Here is a 17,110-nt window from a genome sequence, read left to right on the forward strand (position 1 = left end):
AGGTGTTCATGGGGTGGAGGGGCCAGTCTACATCCTGTGAACCCCAGCCTGATAGGGACAGACCCAATCTAGTCTGATGGGTGAGGCTGAGGTCCTTCCTATGGGGCAGCCCAGCCTGAGGGGAGAGGTCTGTTCTCCAAAGGCCTCCTAGAGGGCCAGAAACTCCTCATTTGCAGTGTTGATCTTTTTCTATTATCACTTTCTTCCATGTATGTGTGTGCATGTTTGTAGAGACTTGTTCCTCAAGTGCTGCTCCCCCGTGTCCCCCCAGCTTTTGTTTTTGAGACAGGATCTCTTTGTAGTTTCTGTTGGCCTGGAACTTGCTATGTAGAGCAGGATGGCCTCAATCTCACAAAGATCGCTTTTCTCTTCCTCCCTAGTATTGGAGTTAAAGGTGTGAGCCATCACACCTGGCTCCTCTTGTTTTTTTGAGACAGGGTCTCTCACTGGCCCGGGATTTACCCAGTAGGCTAGGCTGGCTGTCTAGGGATTCCCCCTGCCTCTGCCTCCTCAGAGCTAGGATTACTGGTGCACATTACAATGCCTTGTTTTGTTTTGTTTTGTTTTTGGTCTTTTTGAGACAGGGTCTCCCTGTAGCCCCAGCTGACCTGGAACTCACTATGTACACCAGGCTGGCCTCGAACTCACAGAGATCTGCCTGCTTCTGCCTCCCAAGTGCTGGGATTAAAGGAGTGCACCACCACGCCCAGTTTCATATATTTATTTTTATTTTGCTGCAGGGCCCCTTGTGGGTGTGTGGCTGCCTCACCTGTAATTCTAGAAAAGTCTTGTACACACTGGGCAGGGACACTGGGAACTCAAGGCCAGCCTAGGCAACTTGGCCAGATCCTGTCAAAAAGTAGTGAAAACAGGACTGGGGTGAGGCTCAGAGGAGAGGCAGAGCCCCTGCCTAGAGTACACCACTGAGGGGCTGGGGTGTGGCTCAGGGGTAGAGTGACAGCCTAGAATCCCCAGTGAGGGGCTGGGGGTGTGGCTCAGGGTAGAGTGACAGCCTAGAATCCCCAGAGAGGAGCTGGGGTGTGGCTCTGGGTTAGAGTGACAGCCTGGGATCCCCATGGAGGGGATGGAGGGGTGGTAGACCCTGCTTATCAAGCTTGAGAACCTGGGTTCCATCCCAGCACCAGAAAAGACAAACTGTCCCACAGGCCCCTTTGAAGATGCCCTGAAGCTGCATGAGTGCTCGGTGGCAGGGGCCATCACGGCGGCCGCACCCCCTCTGGAGGACCAGTGGCCCAGCCCCCCCACCCGCCGGGCCCCCATCGCCCCCACGGAGGAGCAGCTGAGGCAGGAGCCCTGGTACCACGGACGCATGAGCCGCCGGGCGGCTGAGAAGCTGCTTCGAGCTGATGGGGACTTCCTCGTGCGAGACAGCATCACCAACCCCGGGCAGTACGTGCTCACCGGCATGCAGGCGGGCCAGCCCAAGCACCTGCTGCTGGTGGACCCCGAGGGCGTGGTGAGCTGGCATTTGGGGAGGGAGGGGAGAAGACTGTGGGGCTGAGGACTTAGGGCCCCGGGGCATTTTCCAGACACAACCACTGCACTATCATTAATTATTTTCTGGTTTGAAAAGAGCTTTAAAGCCAGGTGTGGTGACTTCTCCCTGTCACCTCAGAACTTGGGAGGCTGAGGCAGGAGGATTGCTGCAAGTTGGAGGCCATCCTGGGCTCCCGAGTGAGGCCCTGCCTCAAAACAACAATTTTTTCAGTATTTTTATTTCATTATTTTTAGTATTTTTATTTTATGAGTGTATTGCCTGTATGTAGGTAGGTGTACCCATGTTGTGCAGTGCCTATGGAGGTCAGAAGATGGTGTTGGATTCTCTGGAACTAGTTATGGGAATCAATTTGATTGTATTTAGGTCCCGTTCTGTATCTGCACCCCCTTACTAGCTCCTCACCAAATTTCATATATATAATTATACTATATAATCATATATTATAATATATAATATAATATATAGTATTATATAATTTAATACATAACATACATATTAAAGTCTATAGAGTCAGGTTTGTGTCCCAAATGCCTGTTGGTGTGGGCCCATTCACTGGAGCCTGGTCAACCTACCAAGAATCTCATCCTTAAACAAGACTGACTCTCCCCTTCCCAGAAGCCATTGGTTGCCAGTAGTTCCTCAGGCAGGGCTTGGATTTCTTACCTACTTCCTCATGTCTTTGCTGGGATTCTTTTTTGGTTTGAGCTTGCATGGGGCTTGTTCATGCTGTCAGCATTGCTGTGAGTTCCTATGAATAAGTGCCCAGCTGTCTGGAAGACTCTACATGTGGTCATCCACCTCGCCTGGCTCTTACACTCTTTCTGCCCCATCTTCCACAATGATCCCTGAGCCTTAGGGGGAAGAAGTTTGAAATAAGAGTCCCAATCAGGGATAAGCACTCTGTAGTGTCTTATTCTCTACATGTTGGCCAATTGTGGTTCTCTGTTAATCACCATCTGCTGCACGAGGAAACGTCTCTGCTGAGAGTTCAGCATTAATCTATGAGTATAACAGTAAGTCATTAGGAGTTAGTTTAATACTATAACTATTTAGCAGAATAATTGTGTTAGGCTTTCTTCCATGGCTGTCTAACCTCAGGCTCCTAGGTCTGATAACAATGTTAGGGCTAGGCTTCATCCTATGAAGTGGACCTTAAATCCAATGAGAAAGTAGTTGATTGCTTCTATAATATCCGTGCCATGATTGTACCAGTGGGCATGTTTTCCCATGCCAGTTGTTGTAGCTCACAGGATCCACAGCTGTGGAAGGCTCATGGTAATTTTTCTCTTCTGGCAGCATGCATAGCCCCTTCCAGCACTATGAAAGCTAGCCCATAGAGATGAGGCTTTGAAGTCAGCACCAACTTGATTTGGCCTTCTTTGTTCTACAGCTCATGGTATATAGTATCTTCAGCAACAGGGTCTTATTGTGGAGTTCTGGTGGGTAAGCAAGAGCAGGGGCAATGGCCAGTCATGTTGGAGGGTCTATGGGATCCCTGCTCAACAGCTTGAAGAGAGGGAGTCCATGTCTATCTTATTTTTTGAGACAGTGTCTCCCAGTGAGCCTGGAGTTCATAGATTCAGCTAGACTAGCCGGCCAGTGAGATCCAGGGATCTCTGTGTCTCCTCTCTCCCAGTGCTGGGGTTTCAGATGTACCCTGCTTTTATGGGTGTACTGGTGATCCAAATTCAGGTCCTCCTAGTTCTGGAATTGTGAGGCTGGTTCTGGAGTGGTATCCTGCACTCCAACTTTTCTCATCCATCGTGTTAGAACTGGTGGAGATGATGGCCTGTGGGATGCACTGTGTGGATGCTGAGGTCTCTACCCGCAGGTGCGCACGAAGGACGTGTTGTTTGAGAGCATCAGTCACCTCGTGGATTACCACCTGAGGAATGGGCAGCCCATCGTGGCCGCTGAGAGTGAGCTACACCTGCGGGGTGTGGTCTCCCGGGAGCCCTGAGCCAGGTTTGTAGTTGCCTGCCTGTACCTGCTGTCTACAGAGTTCCTCCTGTTTAAAGACTGATGTGTGTTCTCAGCCTTCAAGTTCACCCTTTCTGTTACCATCTGTCGCTTTAGTATGCTCACATTTCATTTCAAAGCAGCTCAGCCTTTGCAAGCAGTCACCCCATCCCTTCACCAGCAGCCACAAATCCACTTCCTGTCTCTGGACTCCCCTGTTCTGGACATTTCTTGTCATGGAGCCCCACACTGTGTGGCCTTTTGTGTCTGGGTCTCTCACTGAGCACAGTGTTTTCAGAGTCTTTCCATGCTGTGGTGTGTGTCAGAGCATTGGTCCTGTTCATGGCTGCATGGTACTCCAGGATTTGGATGGACTGTACTATATATCCATCATTCATCTGTGGACACTGGGCTGTTCCTCTTTTGGCTATGGCTCACTGCTGTGAGCATACCTGTGTGCACAGCTTTTTGTGTAGACATGTGGATATTGGTGTGCACATTCATAGGTGTGGAATTGGCTGAGCCTCATGACTTGAAGTTACCTGAATCTTTTTGGTCCCACTGTGTGCTTCCTACCTGGGGGGAGGGTGGGTGTCCTCACTGGTGAGGCCAGCTGGGAGGCAGGGACTGGTGTGTGAGGCAGTGAGGTGGGGAAGGAATGGCCAAGCTCAGCCATGAGCTTTTGTTGCTAGGTCTGTGGAGGGCCGAGTGAGGGGCAGGGACAGGAGGTCTGGTAACCCCAAGGTCTCCTGCAGCACAGGAGAAGGGAGGCAGCTGTGATTGGGGGAGAGCAGGAGATGACAGCAGCAGGGGGACATCGGGGCTGGGCTGAGGGGGGTGTTGGGGGCTGTGGAATTTTCCCAGAACTGCTGGCCCGGTCAGGCTGCTCTCCGGTCCCCATGACAACGTCTCCTTCTGCGTCACCCTCCCCCACCCAGCATGGCCTCTTGCCTGGGAGCCCTGGGCTGTGGGCAGAACTGCTCAGATGAGATGGAGAGGGGTGGCCTCGTGAACCTCATAGACACCTGCGCCACGCTGAGCTAGCACACATTGCCCAGCTAAAGGTTCTGTTCAGTCTTTAAAGGAGTTTGTAAGCCTAGAAGTAACACCCAGGGTCATCTCAGGCCTACTCGATTCTGGGGCTGGTACCTCAGTCTGCACAGAGAAGTTAAAACGTTGTGGTGTGCACAGCAGCAGCTAGTAGAGCCTGGAGGCCCCAGTGGCTGTGTGCTCTTCCTGTTCAACGGTGGCGGAAGTGGCTGCTTGTCACAGCCATCCTGACTTCATCTCTTTCTGCCCACAGGTGAGGGTCAGCAGCCCAGCTCCTGTCCCCAGATGCCCTAATGGCCAGCATCTCTCCTTCCGCATGAGCCTCAGGAAACCGCCCTCTTCCATCTGTGCCCGGCTGGCTGGGACAGTGAGACAGAGTCAGGGTCCCACCCAAGTCCCCACCGCGAGGCTATATAAACCAAAGACAGACTCAGTGGCCTTTAATGAAAAGACACTCAAATGCAGGCCCTGTGCCTTGGATCCCCAGTGTGGGGCAATGACATCAGGTTGTGTCCCTGAAACAGAGGGGACGCCCTGAGTGCGTGGAGCCGATTCCTGCCCTAGCTGGGGTCTGTTCTTCCACCTGATGGGCCAGGTGCACTGTTGCCTTGGTAGGGGGGAAATTAAGGTGCTTTTGGGTCTCAGAGCCTTGAGGGGAGGAACAGCTTTGGGGCTCACCTGGGATGGTGGGGTATCTAGGTGAGAGGCAGAGAGAGGGATCACACAGGGTGTACATCTACCTGGTGCCTCCCAGCTGTCACTGACCTGGACTTTTGACAGTATTTAAACAGTGTTGAGTGCAAGCCAGCTGTGCCTGTGGAGACCTGGCAGGCTCCCAGGTGGACAGCCCAGAATGGCTGTCAGCGAGTCCCCATCGGGCAGAGAAGGAGACAGCGGCCAGATTGTGGGGTCTGCCCTCCTCACAGCCACCCCTACTCTCAACAGACTTCTGTTTTTATTACAAGATAAATTACGATTCTCTGTGCAGTGTGTCCCCAGCTCCTCCTTGGGTATGCTGTGGTCCCTCCACAGTATTTGATGCCCTTAAGTGTGACTTGACTTAGACCTTCCCTACCCCCTCTACCATTCTCTCACATTCTCCATCACCACCCAGGCCCTGAGATCAGAGACATCCTGGTTTTGCCCTCTAGCACCCCAAATTTGTGTCAGACTTTCCCTTGTATTAATTTTGAACTTCCTGTCTCTGGGACTTGTTTGGATGACTCAGCACACAGCAGCCCTTCTGAGAGACCCACCCCTCATCACATCCCAGACTGCAGCCAGGGATTGGACTCTATTCTGGAGACATTGCCAGAGAGAGTCTGGGAGTCAAGTCACCCTTTGCCCTGAACTTGTGACACTTTCAAAGACAGAGACTGAGAGCCCCAACCCACCCATCCATCCATCTTCCCATTCCCTACCCATCTATCCCCAACCCATCCATCTGATCCCTCTAAACCCCCTATCCATTTACCCACCTACCTACCCAGCCAGCCACTCATCCATCTGTCCATGCACCTACCCATCTACCCAGTCACCCATCCACCCACCCATCCACTCATCTATCCAGCAATACACTTACCTACCCACCTGATCACCCATTCATCCATCCATCCATCCATCCATCCATCCATCCATCCATCCATCCATCCATCCATCCATCCATCCATCCATCCATCCATCCATCCATCCATCCATCCATCCATCCATCCATCCATCCATCCATCCATCCATCCATCCATCCATCCATCCATCCATCCATCCATCCATCCATCCATCCATCCATCCATCCATCCATCCATCCATCCATCCATCCATCCATCCATCCCAATACACTTACCTACCCACCTGATCACCCATTCATCCATCCATCCATCCATCCATCCATCCATCCATCCATGCACTCATCTATCCATTTACCCACCCACCCATCCACCTACCTACCCATCCACCCATCCATCTATCCATTCCTCACCTATCCATCTATCCAGCCATTCCTCACCTATCCATCTATCCAGCTGCTAATCTAATCCATCGACCCATTTGTCCGCCTCCCCACTTGTCCATCTGTCCACACACTAATCTACCCTTCCATCCATCTATCCACCTTTGCATTCCCCAACTCATCCATCAGTCCACCCACCCATCAGTTCATCTTCCCATCCACCCACTCATCTACCCTTCCATCTGTCTGTCCACCCACTCATCCACCTTTCTATCTGTCCATACACCATCCCCCATCCTTTCATCCATCTGTCCACCCATCAATCTACCCATCCATCCATCTTCCCATCCCCCACTCATCCATCTGCCCACTTACCCCACCTTCAACCTCACCTACACATCTACCTATCCTGTCAGGTCCTTTAACATCTCATCTGCTGGGACCCCTGGTGACAACAGGAGTTCCAGAGCTCCCAGGCAGACCTCCCCTCATTAGCAGTCCAGGGATGTTGACAAGCAAGTCATCACTAAATGATGAAAACTGGGAAAAGGAGACAGTCCTGGGACTCAGAGATGCCAGGAAATCTTGAGGGCTGGCTTCTTTGTGTTAGTGACACCAGCTGTGATGGGAGGCTAAGTTGGTGAGCTCCAGTGAAGGGGACGGTCCTGGACAGAGTGAGTGCATGTGAGCAGAGGGAGCATCTGTGCAGAGGCTCTGTGTATGTAGATCTGGGGGAGAAGGGGTCACAACACTGGAGCTGCTGTTGGGGCACATAGATACAGGACACAGGGCTTGAGGGGTGGAAGGATGCCCAGGAGAGCTACCAGGTCTCTTAAACATGAACTGCAAAAAATGTTCCAGCAGGAAGTACCCTGGTGACAAGATGGGAATAGGGGGTGGAGGTGCTGGGAGAGGCACTGGAGTCGGACTCTGTAACCATGGGGCAGAGAGGGACTTCAGAATTCATTTAGGAACGTATTCATTCATAGCCCAAGCTCGTCATCTTGCTCATCCTCTCTGAAGTCCTAGTGTCTGGCACCCACCCCTCTGGGGAAAATGTTCACATCTGCCTGAGCTTGTGTACCCCAAAACTCTCTATATAGATTAAGAGCTGGATGCTGAGAGATCAGGCATGTGAGCAGGGACCAAGAAGCCCAAATGCATGGGTCTGGCAAGGAGCCCATCCCTAGCCCTGCCTCTTTGAACCTTCAACTATTCCATCAAAAAACACTCCTTGCCTTGAGAGAACTGGGGGTGGGTGGAGGAGAGTCCTGAGTTCAAATTCAAGTGTCTGAAGTCCTTGACACAGACAGGATGTGTTGCTCCCTGCAGGCCTGCAGTTCACCACACAGATCTGGAGGCAAGGCTGAGCAGCAGTAGGCAGGCCCCTGTGACCACTGCCTACCTTGTTCTGAGGGCAAAGACACAATGTGACACTGTCCTTGATAGATCTGTGGACACAAGGATTGGCTCTGTGTTGTCTTTTACTTTATTTTATTTAATGTGTATGAGTGTTTTGTCTGCATGTATACGTAGGTGCACCTGTACATGCAATGCCCATTGGAGGCCAGAAGAATGCCCTGAAACTGAAGTTACAGCCAGTTGTTAGCTGCCCTGTGGGTGCTGTGAACTGAATCTGGGTCCTCTGCTAGAGCAGCCAGTGCTCTTAACCACTGAGCCGGCTCTCCAGCCCCACTTGTCTGGGTCTTGAGGTTGAGTCTGTTCTTCAAGTGGCTATCTCCTCCCCTGGGTAGCCTTCCATCCTTCTGAGAAATGCTCCTCCCACTGGGAGCTGAGGTCACTCAGGGAGAGATAGCAGGACTCAGGATCAGAAGAGGCCGATTGATACCACTTCTCTGTGTGTGTGTGTGTGTGTGTGTGTGTGTGTGTGTGTGTGTCCATCCTTGTCAGCCTCTGCCAGCAACTCAGAACAAGTCAGACGACTTTGTTGACTGCCAGCTGGGAGGGCAGGGCTTCCGTCCCACAAGGTGGGGTCTACAGGGGCCAACAGGGCAAGCATGGAGACCCACTCCAGTTACTTTTCCCCCCTGGGCCTCAGTTCCAAGTCTCCAAATATACCAGGGTGCCGGGACTGGGCCCAGCAGTTGGAATCTACTTCTGGTGTCCTTTGCAGCCTGAGCCAGTGTCCCTGGCTGGGACCCTTACTGACTCGCAGAAGGTCTGGGAGAGCATTCTTGTACACATCTCTGATTCTACAGGACACTCAGCATTCGGCAAAGGACCTGCCGAACGGCCCATGAGGCAGAAGCACAGAGCGATTTGGTTGCCTGCCTGACGTCACACAGAAGGAAGTGTGGGCTAATGAGTAGCCCAAGGTAGCCTGGCTCCTGGGGCTCTGTGGGTCTGAGCCCCTGCCTCACCCTGTGTAACCCCTGCGTCTCTGTGGCTAGTGGTTTTCTCTTCCCTTAAATGGTTTCCCTGAGATACTTTTGTCACACACCTACACTGCCATTCATTTGTGGGCTGCTCTGTGGTTGTCTGTCCCGCTGGACAGCTGAAAGGCAGGGAGCTGCACCTTGCCTCGGGTTCCCCGGGTGCCCAGTTCACGGTCTCCAGCTCTGGCCAGTGTCGTAAGACCCGCTCCTCAGTTCTCCCCTGGGCAGGTTCCACTCAGTGTAGTAAGAGGAGGCTTTGTTCGCCCCGCTCAGTACCATGAGTCCACCCAGCCCCACAGGCTGCACCAGCTGGCCTCAGGAGGCCTGGTCCCGCCCCACGTCGGACCTACTGCCTGTACCCCGAGTCTCCTCGAACCCACTCAACAGTGCCAGGAGATCCCGGCCTACCCGCAGGCCACGCCCACCCCACCTGTCCCTGGAGGTCGGTCCTGTGTAGCCGGCCCCGCCCCCAGACCTGTGCAACACAATCCTGGCGTCCCTGCAGGCCACGCCCCGGGCCTGAACCCAGAGGTCCAGACTGCTAGGCTGGACACAGGAGGCCCCGCCCCCTCCACCGGTCCCCGCCCCTTGTGGGCTTCGGGGACGCGGGCGGGCAGCCGGGCGCGCGCGCATTCGGAGGAATACGGCCGGGTGGGCGGTTTCCCGCCGAGGAGAGCTGCGGCTTTGCCTTTGCCTGGCTCCCAGCTGCGCCGGGCCGTGGCCGAGTCCCGAGTCCCGGAGTCACCGGCCGTCAGCAGCTGACCCCGCACATTTCGCGAAGCGGGGATCCTGCGCATAGGGAGCCGCGGGCGCCACCAGCTCGCTGCGCGGTTCCAGGGCCGCCGCCTCCCCCCACCGCAGCGCGCAGCATCCGGGCGAAGCTACAGGTGGGTGGCGGCTGGGGGCGGGGCCAGGGAGCTCCGGCCTTGCACCCCGCTGGTCCCCGGGGACCCGGAGCCCCGCAGGTGGGTGGCGGAGGACCGGCCGGGCCCCCTGGCGTTGGAGGCTGACCCCGCTCCCGGCGCCCTACTCGGGGCGCCCTGCGCACACAAGAGTGACCCTGCACCTCGCTGGCCCAGACAGTCCTGGCAACTGACCCTTATGCACAGGTGCCACCCCCAACGGCCCGGACAGGTGACACCAGATGTTAATCCTCCACGACCCTGACAGGTCACCCCAGCACACAAGTGCCACCCCCTCACGGCTCCAACAGCTGACCCCTGCACCAGGTGTCACCTCCAACGCCCTGACAGGTCACCGCTATGCCAGGTGTCATTCCTGTGTCAGGTGTTATCCCCCAAAACCCTAACAGGTCAACACTACACACAGATGCCACGAGGGCCTAACAGCTGACCTCTGTGCCAGGTAATACCCCCTAATGGCCCTGACCACTAGGTTTCACCTCCAGTGGCCCTGACAGATGACCCCTGCATCAGCTACTGCTCCCCCACCCCTGATGACCCTGATAGGTCACCCCTGCACACAGATGTCATTCCCAACAGACCTGATAGGTCACCCCTGCACACAGGTGCCACCCCAATGGCCCTAATAGGTCACCCCTGCATCAGTTGTCACCCCAACCCCCTTTTCTTTTCCCAGACGTCCTGGCCTCTTGCCTGCTGCTCTCATGAGAAAAACCAACATGTGGTTCTTGGAGCGGTTTCGGGGGTCCGGGGAGAATGGAGCTGGTCGTGGTATTGGCAGTGAAGCTGGGGAGAAGTCTTCTAAGGGCCCGCTGTACAGCAACGTGCTGACACCGGACAAGATCCCGGACTTCTTCATCCCCCCCAAACTGCCCTCAGGACCCACAGAGGTAGAGGGTCAGGCTGAGCTGGGCCCATCCATGTCGGAGCAGAACCTGGCATCGCCTGGGCCCCGTCGAGCCCCTCGCAGCCCCCGGCTGCCAGTCAAGCTCGCCTCAGAGAGCAGGAACCTTCTGAAGGCGGCCACACGCCATGTCATTCAGATAGAGAGTGCAGAGGACTGGCCAGCCGAGGAGGCCACTAACGCTGACCCACAAGCCCAGGGTGCCATGTCCCTGCCCTCTGTCCCCAAGGCCCAGACCTCATATGGCTTTGCAACGCTAGCTGAGAGCCCCCACACCAGGCGCAAGGAGTCCCTCTTTCATAGTGAGCATGGGGCCCTGGCCCAGGTGGGCTCTCCTGGTACTGGGCGCCGGCGAGGAGGTGCCAAGCCCAATGCAGGGGATGGGGGATCCCGGGAGGCTGGGGGTGCCCTGATGAGCCCCAGTCGTTACTTTAGTGGTGGGGAGAGTGACACAGGGTCCTCAGCTGAGTCTTCCCCCTTTGGGTCCCCTCTTCTCTCTCGTTCTGTGTCCCTGCTCAAGGGTTTTGCCCAGGACAGCCAGGCCAAGGTGAGCCAGCTGAAACACTCAGTGGGCCGTCATGGTTCACTGTCTGCTGACGACAGTACCCCTGACACCAGCCCGGGTGTCAGGCGCCGCCTGACTCGCAGGGCCACCCCGGAGCCGGGCTCTGAGTCGGGCCAGGCGGCACGTGGGGAGCACACCATACGGATGGGCACCAGGGGCAGTGTGCGACTGCTGGCTGAGTATGAGGCAGCTCAGGCCCGCCTGCGTGTTCGCCTGTTGGCCGCAGAGGGTCTGTATGACCGGCCCTGTGATGCCCGGAGCATCAACTGCTGCGTCGGGCTGTGTCTCGTACCTGGCAAGCTACAAAAACAGCGCAGCACCATCATCAAGAACAGCCGCCACCCCATCTTCAATGAGGACTTCTTCTTCGATGGCCTGGGGCCAGCCAGTGTTCGCAAGCTGGCTCTCAGGATCAAGGTGGTCAACAAGGGTGGCAGCCTCAAGAGGGACACGCTGCTGGGGGAGGAAGAGTTGCCTCTGACCTCACTGCTCCCCTTCCTGTGAGGTTTACCTGCTCCTTCCTCCATTGGAGGTCAGCTGGGAGACAGCGAGGGGGAGGGGGGGGTCTGGGCTCCGCCTGTGACCTGGTGTTTCCTGCGTGTCTGCAGAACCACCACCCTCCCCCTTTGCCTTGTGACACTGCCTGGCCCTTCCACACAGAGAGATTGCAGGTTGGGGTTCCAGGATCTCCGCGACTGAGACAGCTGGGACTCAGCCGAGCTCCCCTAGTGTAGACTGGCCTCAGTTTTTATCTTTGCTGCACGAATGTCTTCACCCAGTGTGGCTACCATGCGATCTGCCCAGACTCTGTCTGCCTGTGACATCCCCCCAGCCTGTGGCTACTTCCCCACCTTGCAGGTTCCAAACCTGCCTTCCCAGCAGGCCCTTGGCCAACCCCCCCACCCCAGGGGGAGTGTAAGTAGGATGTGGCTGTGGAGGGCAGGAGGGGTGGGGCTGGGCCCTGGCTGTGGCTTGCCTATATTGGACAGACACCCGGGTTACTAGGGTCTCCAAATGGGCTGCCAGGTTTGGTACAAATTCTGTCATTGAAAATTGGCTGCCCCTTTGGGCATTGATGGACCAGTGTATTTCCGTGGGCCCCACAATGTCCCTTTCTACTTGACTGTACCCCCAAACTCCAGGCATCAAGGTCTTTCTTAGAGAAGGGTGCAGGAACTGATTTCCTAGGACCCTCAAGGGACCAGCCCTCCCCATGCCTGGTCTCCACTGTCTCTGGAACCTGGGGATGTCATCCATGATGGTGAACAGAGGGGTCCTGCATGGAGTTCCCCAGCAGTCTTGCTGCCCTCCCCGGTTCTCCCTGGGTCCCATTTTCTACACCTTGCACTGTTTGATAGCTTTGTGTTTGCAGTTGACTGTGTGTGAACCTTGAAGACACCTCCCCCAAATGTGTTTGTTTATAATGCTGTTTTTAGTGAAATAAAGGTGTCTGGATTATGTGGGTGGGCAGGTCTGCTTGCCTGATGTTTAATAACAACAGGATTTCCACTGTGGATGGTGAGCAGGGTTGGGGAGACTTCTCATACTCCTGGCTTCTGTGCCTGCACAGCGGGGAGACCCCAGCCCTGTCTATGACCAGGACTCACAAGTCTGGGTGCCCAGCTCTGCCCTCACCCTCATTTATGTCCTCTACCCATCATCACAGTAGCTAGCAGAGCAAGAGCCCCAAATGCTCTGCAAGGGGCTGGAGGTACCACCCCCTTTCCTGCTTGGTTAGTCAGCCCTTCCTAGAGGAAACCCTCCAGGGCAACTTTGCTGGGAAAATGATTTTTCTCAGCGGCAAATCGTGGGTGGGTATGTGTCTGACATCAGGATTGGAATGGAGTCACCTGGGCCCCAGATATCATTCACTCCCCATGCCCACGTGCACAGGATGCCCAGGGGGTGCAGAGTGAGGGCACCTAGGATGGACAGCACACTGGAGGCCAAAGGTCTCACTGCCTCACATCCCCTTGATGGCCACTGTGGTCACCATGGCTCCTGATCTCTCTGCTCAGGGGAGGGGCTGCCCCGCTGGGTACTGGGAAGTTGGTGGTGGTTGTAGGGACAATAGGGTGGTGGCATCCACAGCCACAGGAGATAAGCAAGTGAATGAATCTGGCTGCCCATAGACTGAAGGGTCAGAGCCACAAGTGACAGGCTTTCTAGGCTCATAGGACAGGGTGCAGCCCCTACTGTCCACCCAGGACCCCGTGTTCTCTCTGACCCTACACAGAATCCTGTGACTTCAGGACAAGACCACATATCCCCCGTGATCCCACACAGAACCCTGTGTCCCCTCTGACCTGTGGCTCCAGGATAGGACCAATGTCCCATGTGACCCCACACAGGACCCCATGTCCTGCTACATGCAGGACCTGTTTTGTACTCCATCCAGTACAGTCAGGCCCTGCTGCCTTGGGGTCCTGAGCAGCCCCTCCTGCCAACTCTAGCCAGATGAGTAGCTACTCTGAGCTCCTGGGATGTGTTGCCAGGGCAGCCAGGCTTCCGCTCCTCCTGGGCCACCCATGCACTTCCCAGAGCTGGGAAGTGCGGGCCCTAGAGTGTACCCTGTCCCCAATGCCTGTATGTGTGTGTGTCACCCCATCATCCTGTGTAGCTCTGGGCAGGTGCCTGTACCTCTGTGCGTACACACGTGTGTGTCTGATTACCTGTGTCCATATTTTTAGCATGTGTGCCCTTGCCATAGCTATGTGTCACTGTGGGCCCGAAGTTTCCCTGGGCCACAGCACAGGTCCTGTGTCACCATCCTCAACACCCCTTCTCTGACTGCAGCCCCTTTGAATGTGGCTCCCACTGGGCCTGGGGCTGTCTGAATGAGGATATTTGAGGTCCAGACAGTGTCCTCTATCTGGTAACACAGACCACAACAGAACCTTTCTCCTCTCTCTCTTCCAGCACCACAATCTGATCTGCTGAGGCAGTGGGCATCTGGCAGGCAGAAACATTTTATTTTTATTTATTTATTTATTTATTATTTATTTATTTATTTTTGGTTTTTTTTGAGACAGGGTCTCCCTGTAGCCCGAGCTGTCCTGGAACTCACTATGTAGACCAGGCTGGCCTTGAACTCACAGAGATCTGCCTGCTTCTGCCTTCCAAGTGCTGGGATTAAAGGCATGTGCCACCACGCTCGGCAACGTTTTATTTTTAAAAATGATTTATTTGTACAAGTGTTTTGATGGCCAGTATGTTTATTGATGTGTGTGTAGTGCCCGAAAAGACTGGAAGAGGACAACAGAGTCGCCATTTGGTGCTGGGATCTGAACCCAGGTCCTCTGGAAGAGCAGCCAGTGCTCTTAACCACTGAGCCATCTTTCCAGACCCTCCTGATCTTCTTTTTGCTTTGTTTTTATGAGACAGGGCCTCACTATGCAGCCCTGGCTGGTCTGGAATGTGCTATGTAGAAAAGCTGGCCTAGATCTTACAGAGATCCACTTGTCTCTGCCTCCCAAGTGCTGGAATTAAAGGCTGTGCCACCAAGCCCAGCCAGAAACTTCTTAATAGATGCCCATCACAGTCAATACTCTTTCTCAGAGGGGAGTCAAAGCAGGAAGCCAAGGACGAAGGTGACATCTGCATTGGGCACATGGATCCAGCCATGCCTGAAGTCCACAGCTGGGCATCATTGCAGCCGAGAAGCCTGAGACAGTCTCTTGGATGCCCCAGCCTATTGGTTTCTGCCAACTGAGCTTCATTTTTGAGGGGTAAGGACCTTGTCCTGGGGTTGTCCAGGCCAAAGCTGACATGGAAGGCAGCCACAGAGGACTGGGCTGTGGACATCTGCAGAGTTGGGGAGGAAACAGTGAGGGAGAGGGGTTAATCAGGAGGGTTTTGTGGAAGGTGCTGGTTCCCTGAATTAAAGAAGGGAGGGGACAGTAGGCCTTGGGGTTCTGAAGGCTTCTAGGGCCCCCTAGGGCTCTGTCTGCCCTCCTGAGCCCATTCATTGGCCAAGGGTGCCTTGGCTGCTTGAGAGGTCTTCTCACTAACCAGCTTTGAAATCCCATCCTGGACTGGGGGATTCAAGCCCGTTTTCTACTTGGCTCTGTGGCTTCAAGCCAGGGTCTGGTGGAGGACCTGTGATCTGCCTAGAAAGCTCATGTATGATCTAGCATGACCAGGCTCTCCACACAGCCTGCAAGGATAATTAACACACTCCATTAGGTAATCTCAGGCTGCCTCTTTAGCAGCCTCCTCCTCCACCCACTGAGCTCTGGTGGGAGGGGTCACAGCCAGTTCTTCAGACTGGCTCTAAGCACTGGAGTTGAAGGGTGATGGGCCCAGTGGCATAGTGGCTCACACTTTGGTGTGAGCTGGTCCACCAGCTCCCTGACCCTCAGTTTCCTTTCTATACAATGGAGTGTTACAAGCTCCCACCCTCAAGTTCAGGGCTTTCTGTGGCTGTGTGCTGCCTGGGTTTGAATACTGGCAAGTCACTCTGTCCCTGTGACTCAGTTTCCTCTCCAGCACCCTATGTCTGACCCTGAGTTGTGGTGTGGAACATGCAGGGACTGACACACACAGGTGACTCTCTGTTTTGGTCACTGGACAGCTGGGGTACAAGGCCAGTCCCTCCTATTGCTGGGAGGAAGATCTGGGGTGGGCCTGGCTCCTGGGAGGGAGTCTGTCAGACCAACTGGGTAGCTTGGATAGAGTGGGGAGGACCTTGGGCCACAGGGCGATGGATGGGCCTGGCCTGCAGGCTGCAGGAGAACCCTGGGGGCTAATGAGAAGGCAGCAGTGGCAGGTTTGACCTTTCCAAATTCTGAACTGTTCTTAACTTGAGCCATACAAAACAAGCTGAGCCATACAAAACAGCTATTGCTCAGTGCATGCTGGCTGCATGCTGTAAGTGCTCAATGCATGCTGGCTGTGAGCAGTAAGTGCTGGCTGCATGCAGCAAGCATTCAATATGTTACTGCATGCAGTAAGTGCTCAGTGCATGCATGCTCCTTGCACACGGCAAACACTCAGTGCATTATCTGCATACAGATAGGGCATCCCCAGGGAGGAAGAGACTGGCAGGCTTCCTACAGGCTAAGGCCACAGGGGAGGGAATACTGTGCAGAGAGCATCAGGGAGGGAAGTGCAAGGTCCAGTGCATGGGTAAAGCCTGCAGGGCCAGGAGGGGGACCAGGGACAGTGTGGACTTTGTTCTAGGGCAACAGGTTATATTTTGTTTTATTTACTCAGGAGGCAAAGGGAGGTGGATCTCTGTAAATTCAAGGCCAGCCTGGTCTACATAGTGAGTTCCAGACTAGCCTCAGCTACAAAGTAAGACCTGTCTCAAAAAATAAAAATTAAAGCTGGGCCGGATGGGGTAGCACACACTTTTAATCCCAGCATGCAGGAGGCAGAGGCAGGCAGATCTCTGTGAGTTCAAGGCCAGCCTAGTCTACATAGTGAGTTCCAGGACAGCTGGGGCTATGGGAGACCCTGTCTCAAAAAGACTGAAAAAAAAAATGCTGGGCCTGGTGGTGCATGCCTTTAATCCCAGCACTTGTGAGGCAGAGGCAAACAGAACTTTGTGAGTTCAAGGCCACCCTGGTCTACATAGCGAGTTCTAAACCAGCTGGGGCTACAGGGAGACACTGTCTCAAAACAAAATTATAAATTACAAATAAATAAAAAAGAAAAAAAATACATTTTATTTGTTTATTTCTTTAGTGTATATAGGTATAGTACACACGTAGAGGCTAGAGGACAGTCTGTAGGAGTTGGGTTCTTTCCTTCCACCATGTGAGTTCCAGGGATTGAACTCAGGTTGTCAGGCTTGGTGGCAAGCCTCTTTACCTGCTGAGCCACCTTGCCTGCCCAGGCAACAGGTT

General features: G+C 54.5%; 2 protein-coding genes across 5 annotated transcripts in view; both read left to right on the plus strand.

Annotated features, from left to right (window-relative positions):
* Positions 1–5,509, plus strand: part of Shc2 (SHC adaptor protein 2) — a 28,411-nt gene extending 22,902 nt beyond the window's left edge. Inside the window, exons 12-14 of the mRNA XM_029565507.1 lie at positions 1,167–1,477; positions 3,351–3,484; positions 4,782–5,509. Coding sequence (XP_029421367.1) covers positions 1,167–1,477; positions 3,351–3,479 — 440 coding nt within the window. The 3' untranslated portion in view covers positions 3,480–3,484; positions 4,782–5,509. The remainder of the gene's footprint in view (positions 1–1,166; positions 1,478–3,350; positions 3,485–4,781) is intronic.
* Positions 5,510–8,695: 3,186 nt separating this feature from the next.
* On the plus strand, positions 8,696–12,719 carry C2cd4c (C2 calcium dependent domain containing 4C). Of its 4 annotated transcripts, none has more exons than XM_008837221.1 (3): positions 8,696–9,756; positions 10,469–11,793; positions 11,870–12,719. In XM_008837221.1, exon 2 carries the CDS (start codon positions 10,497–10,499, stop codon positions 11,763–11,765), a length of 1,269 nt encoding a protein of 422 aa, XP_008835443.1. In that variant the 5' UTR covers positions 8,696–9,756; positions 10,469–10,496; the 3' UTR covers positions 11,766–11,793; positions 11,870–12,719. The 4 variants fall into 4 exon arrangements, with proteins under 4 accessions (XP_008835443.1, XP_029421343.1, XP_008835441.1 ...); XM_029565483.1 differs by having other exon boundaries at positions 11,922–12,719; XM_008837219.1 differs by having other exon boundaries at positions 10,469–12,719.
* Positions 12,720–17,110: the final 4,391 nt, after the last annotated feature.

Source organism: Nannospalax galili, unplaced genomic scaffold (genome assembly GCF_000622305.1).
Source record: "Nannospalax galili isolate Female #2095 unplaced genomic scaffold, S.galili_v1.0 scaffold77, whole genome shotgun sequence".
NCBI lineage: Eukaryota > Metazoa > Chordata > Mammalia > Rodentia > Spalacidae > Nannospalax > Nannospalax galili.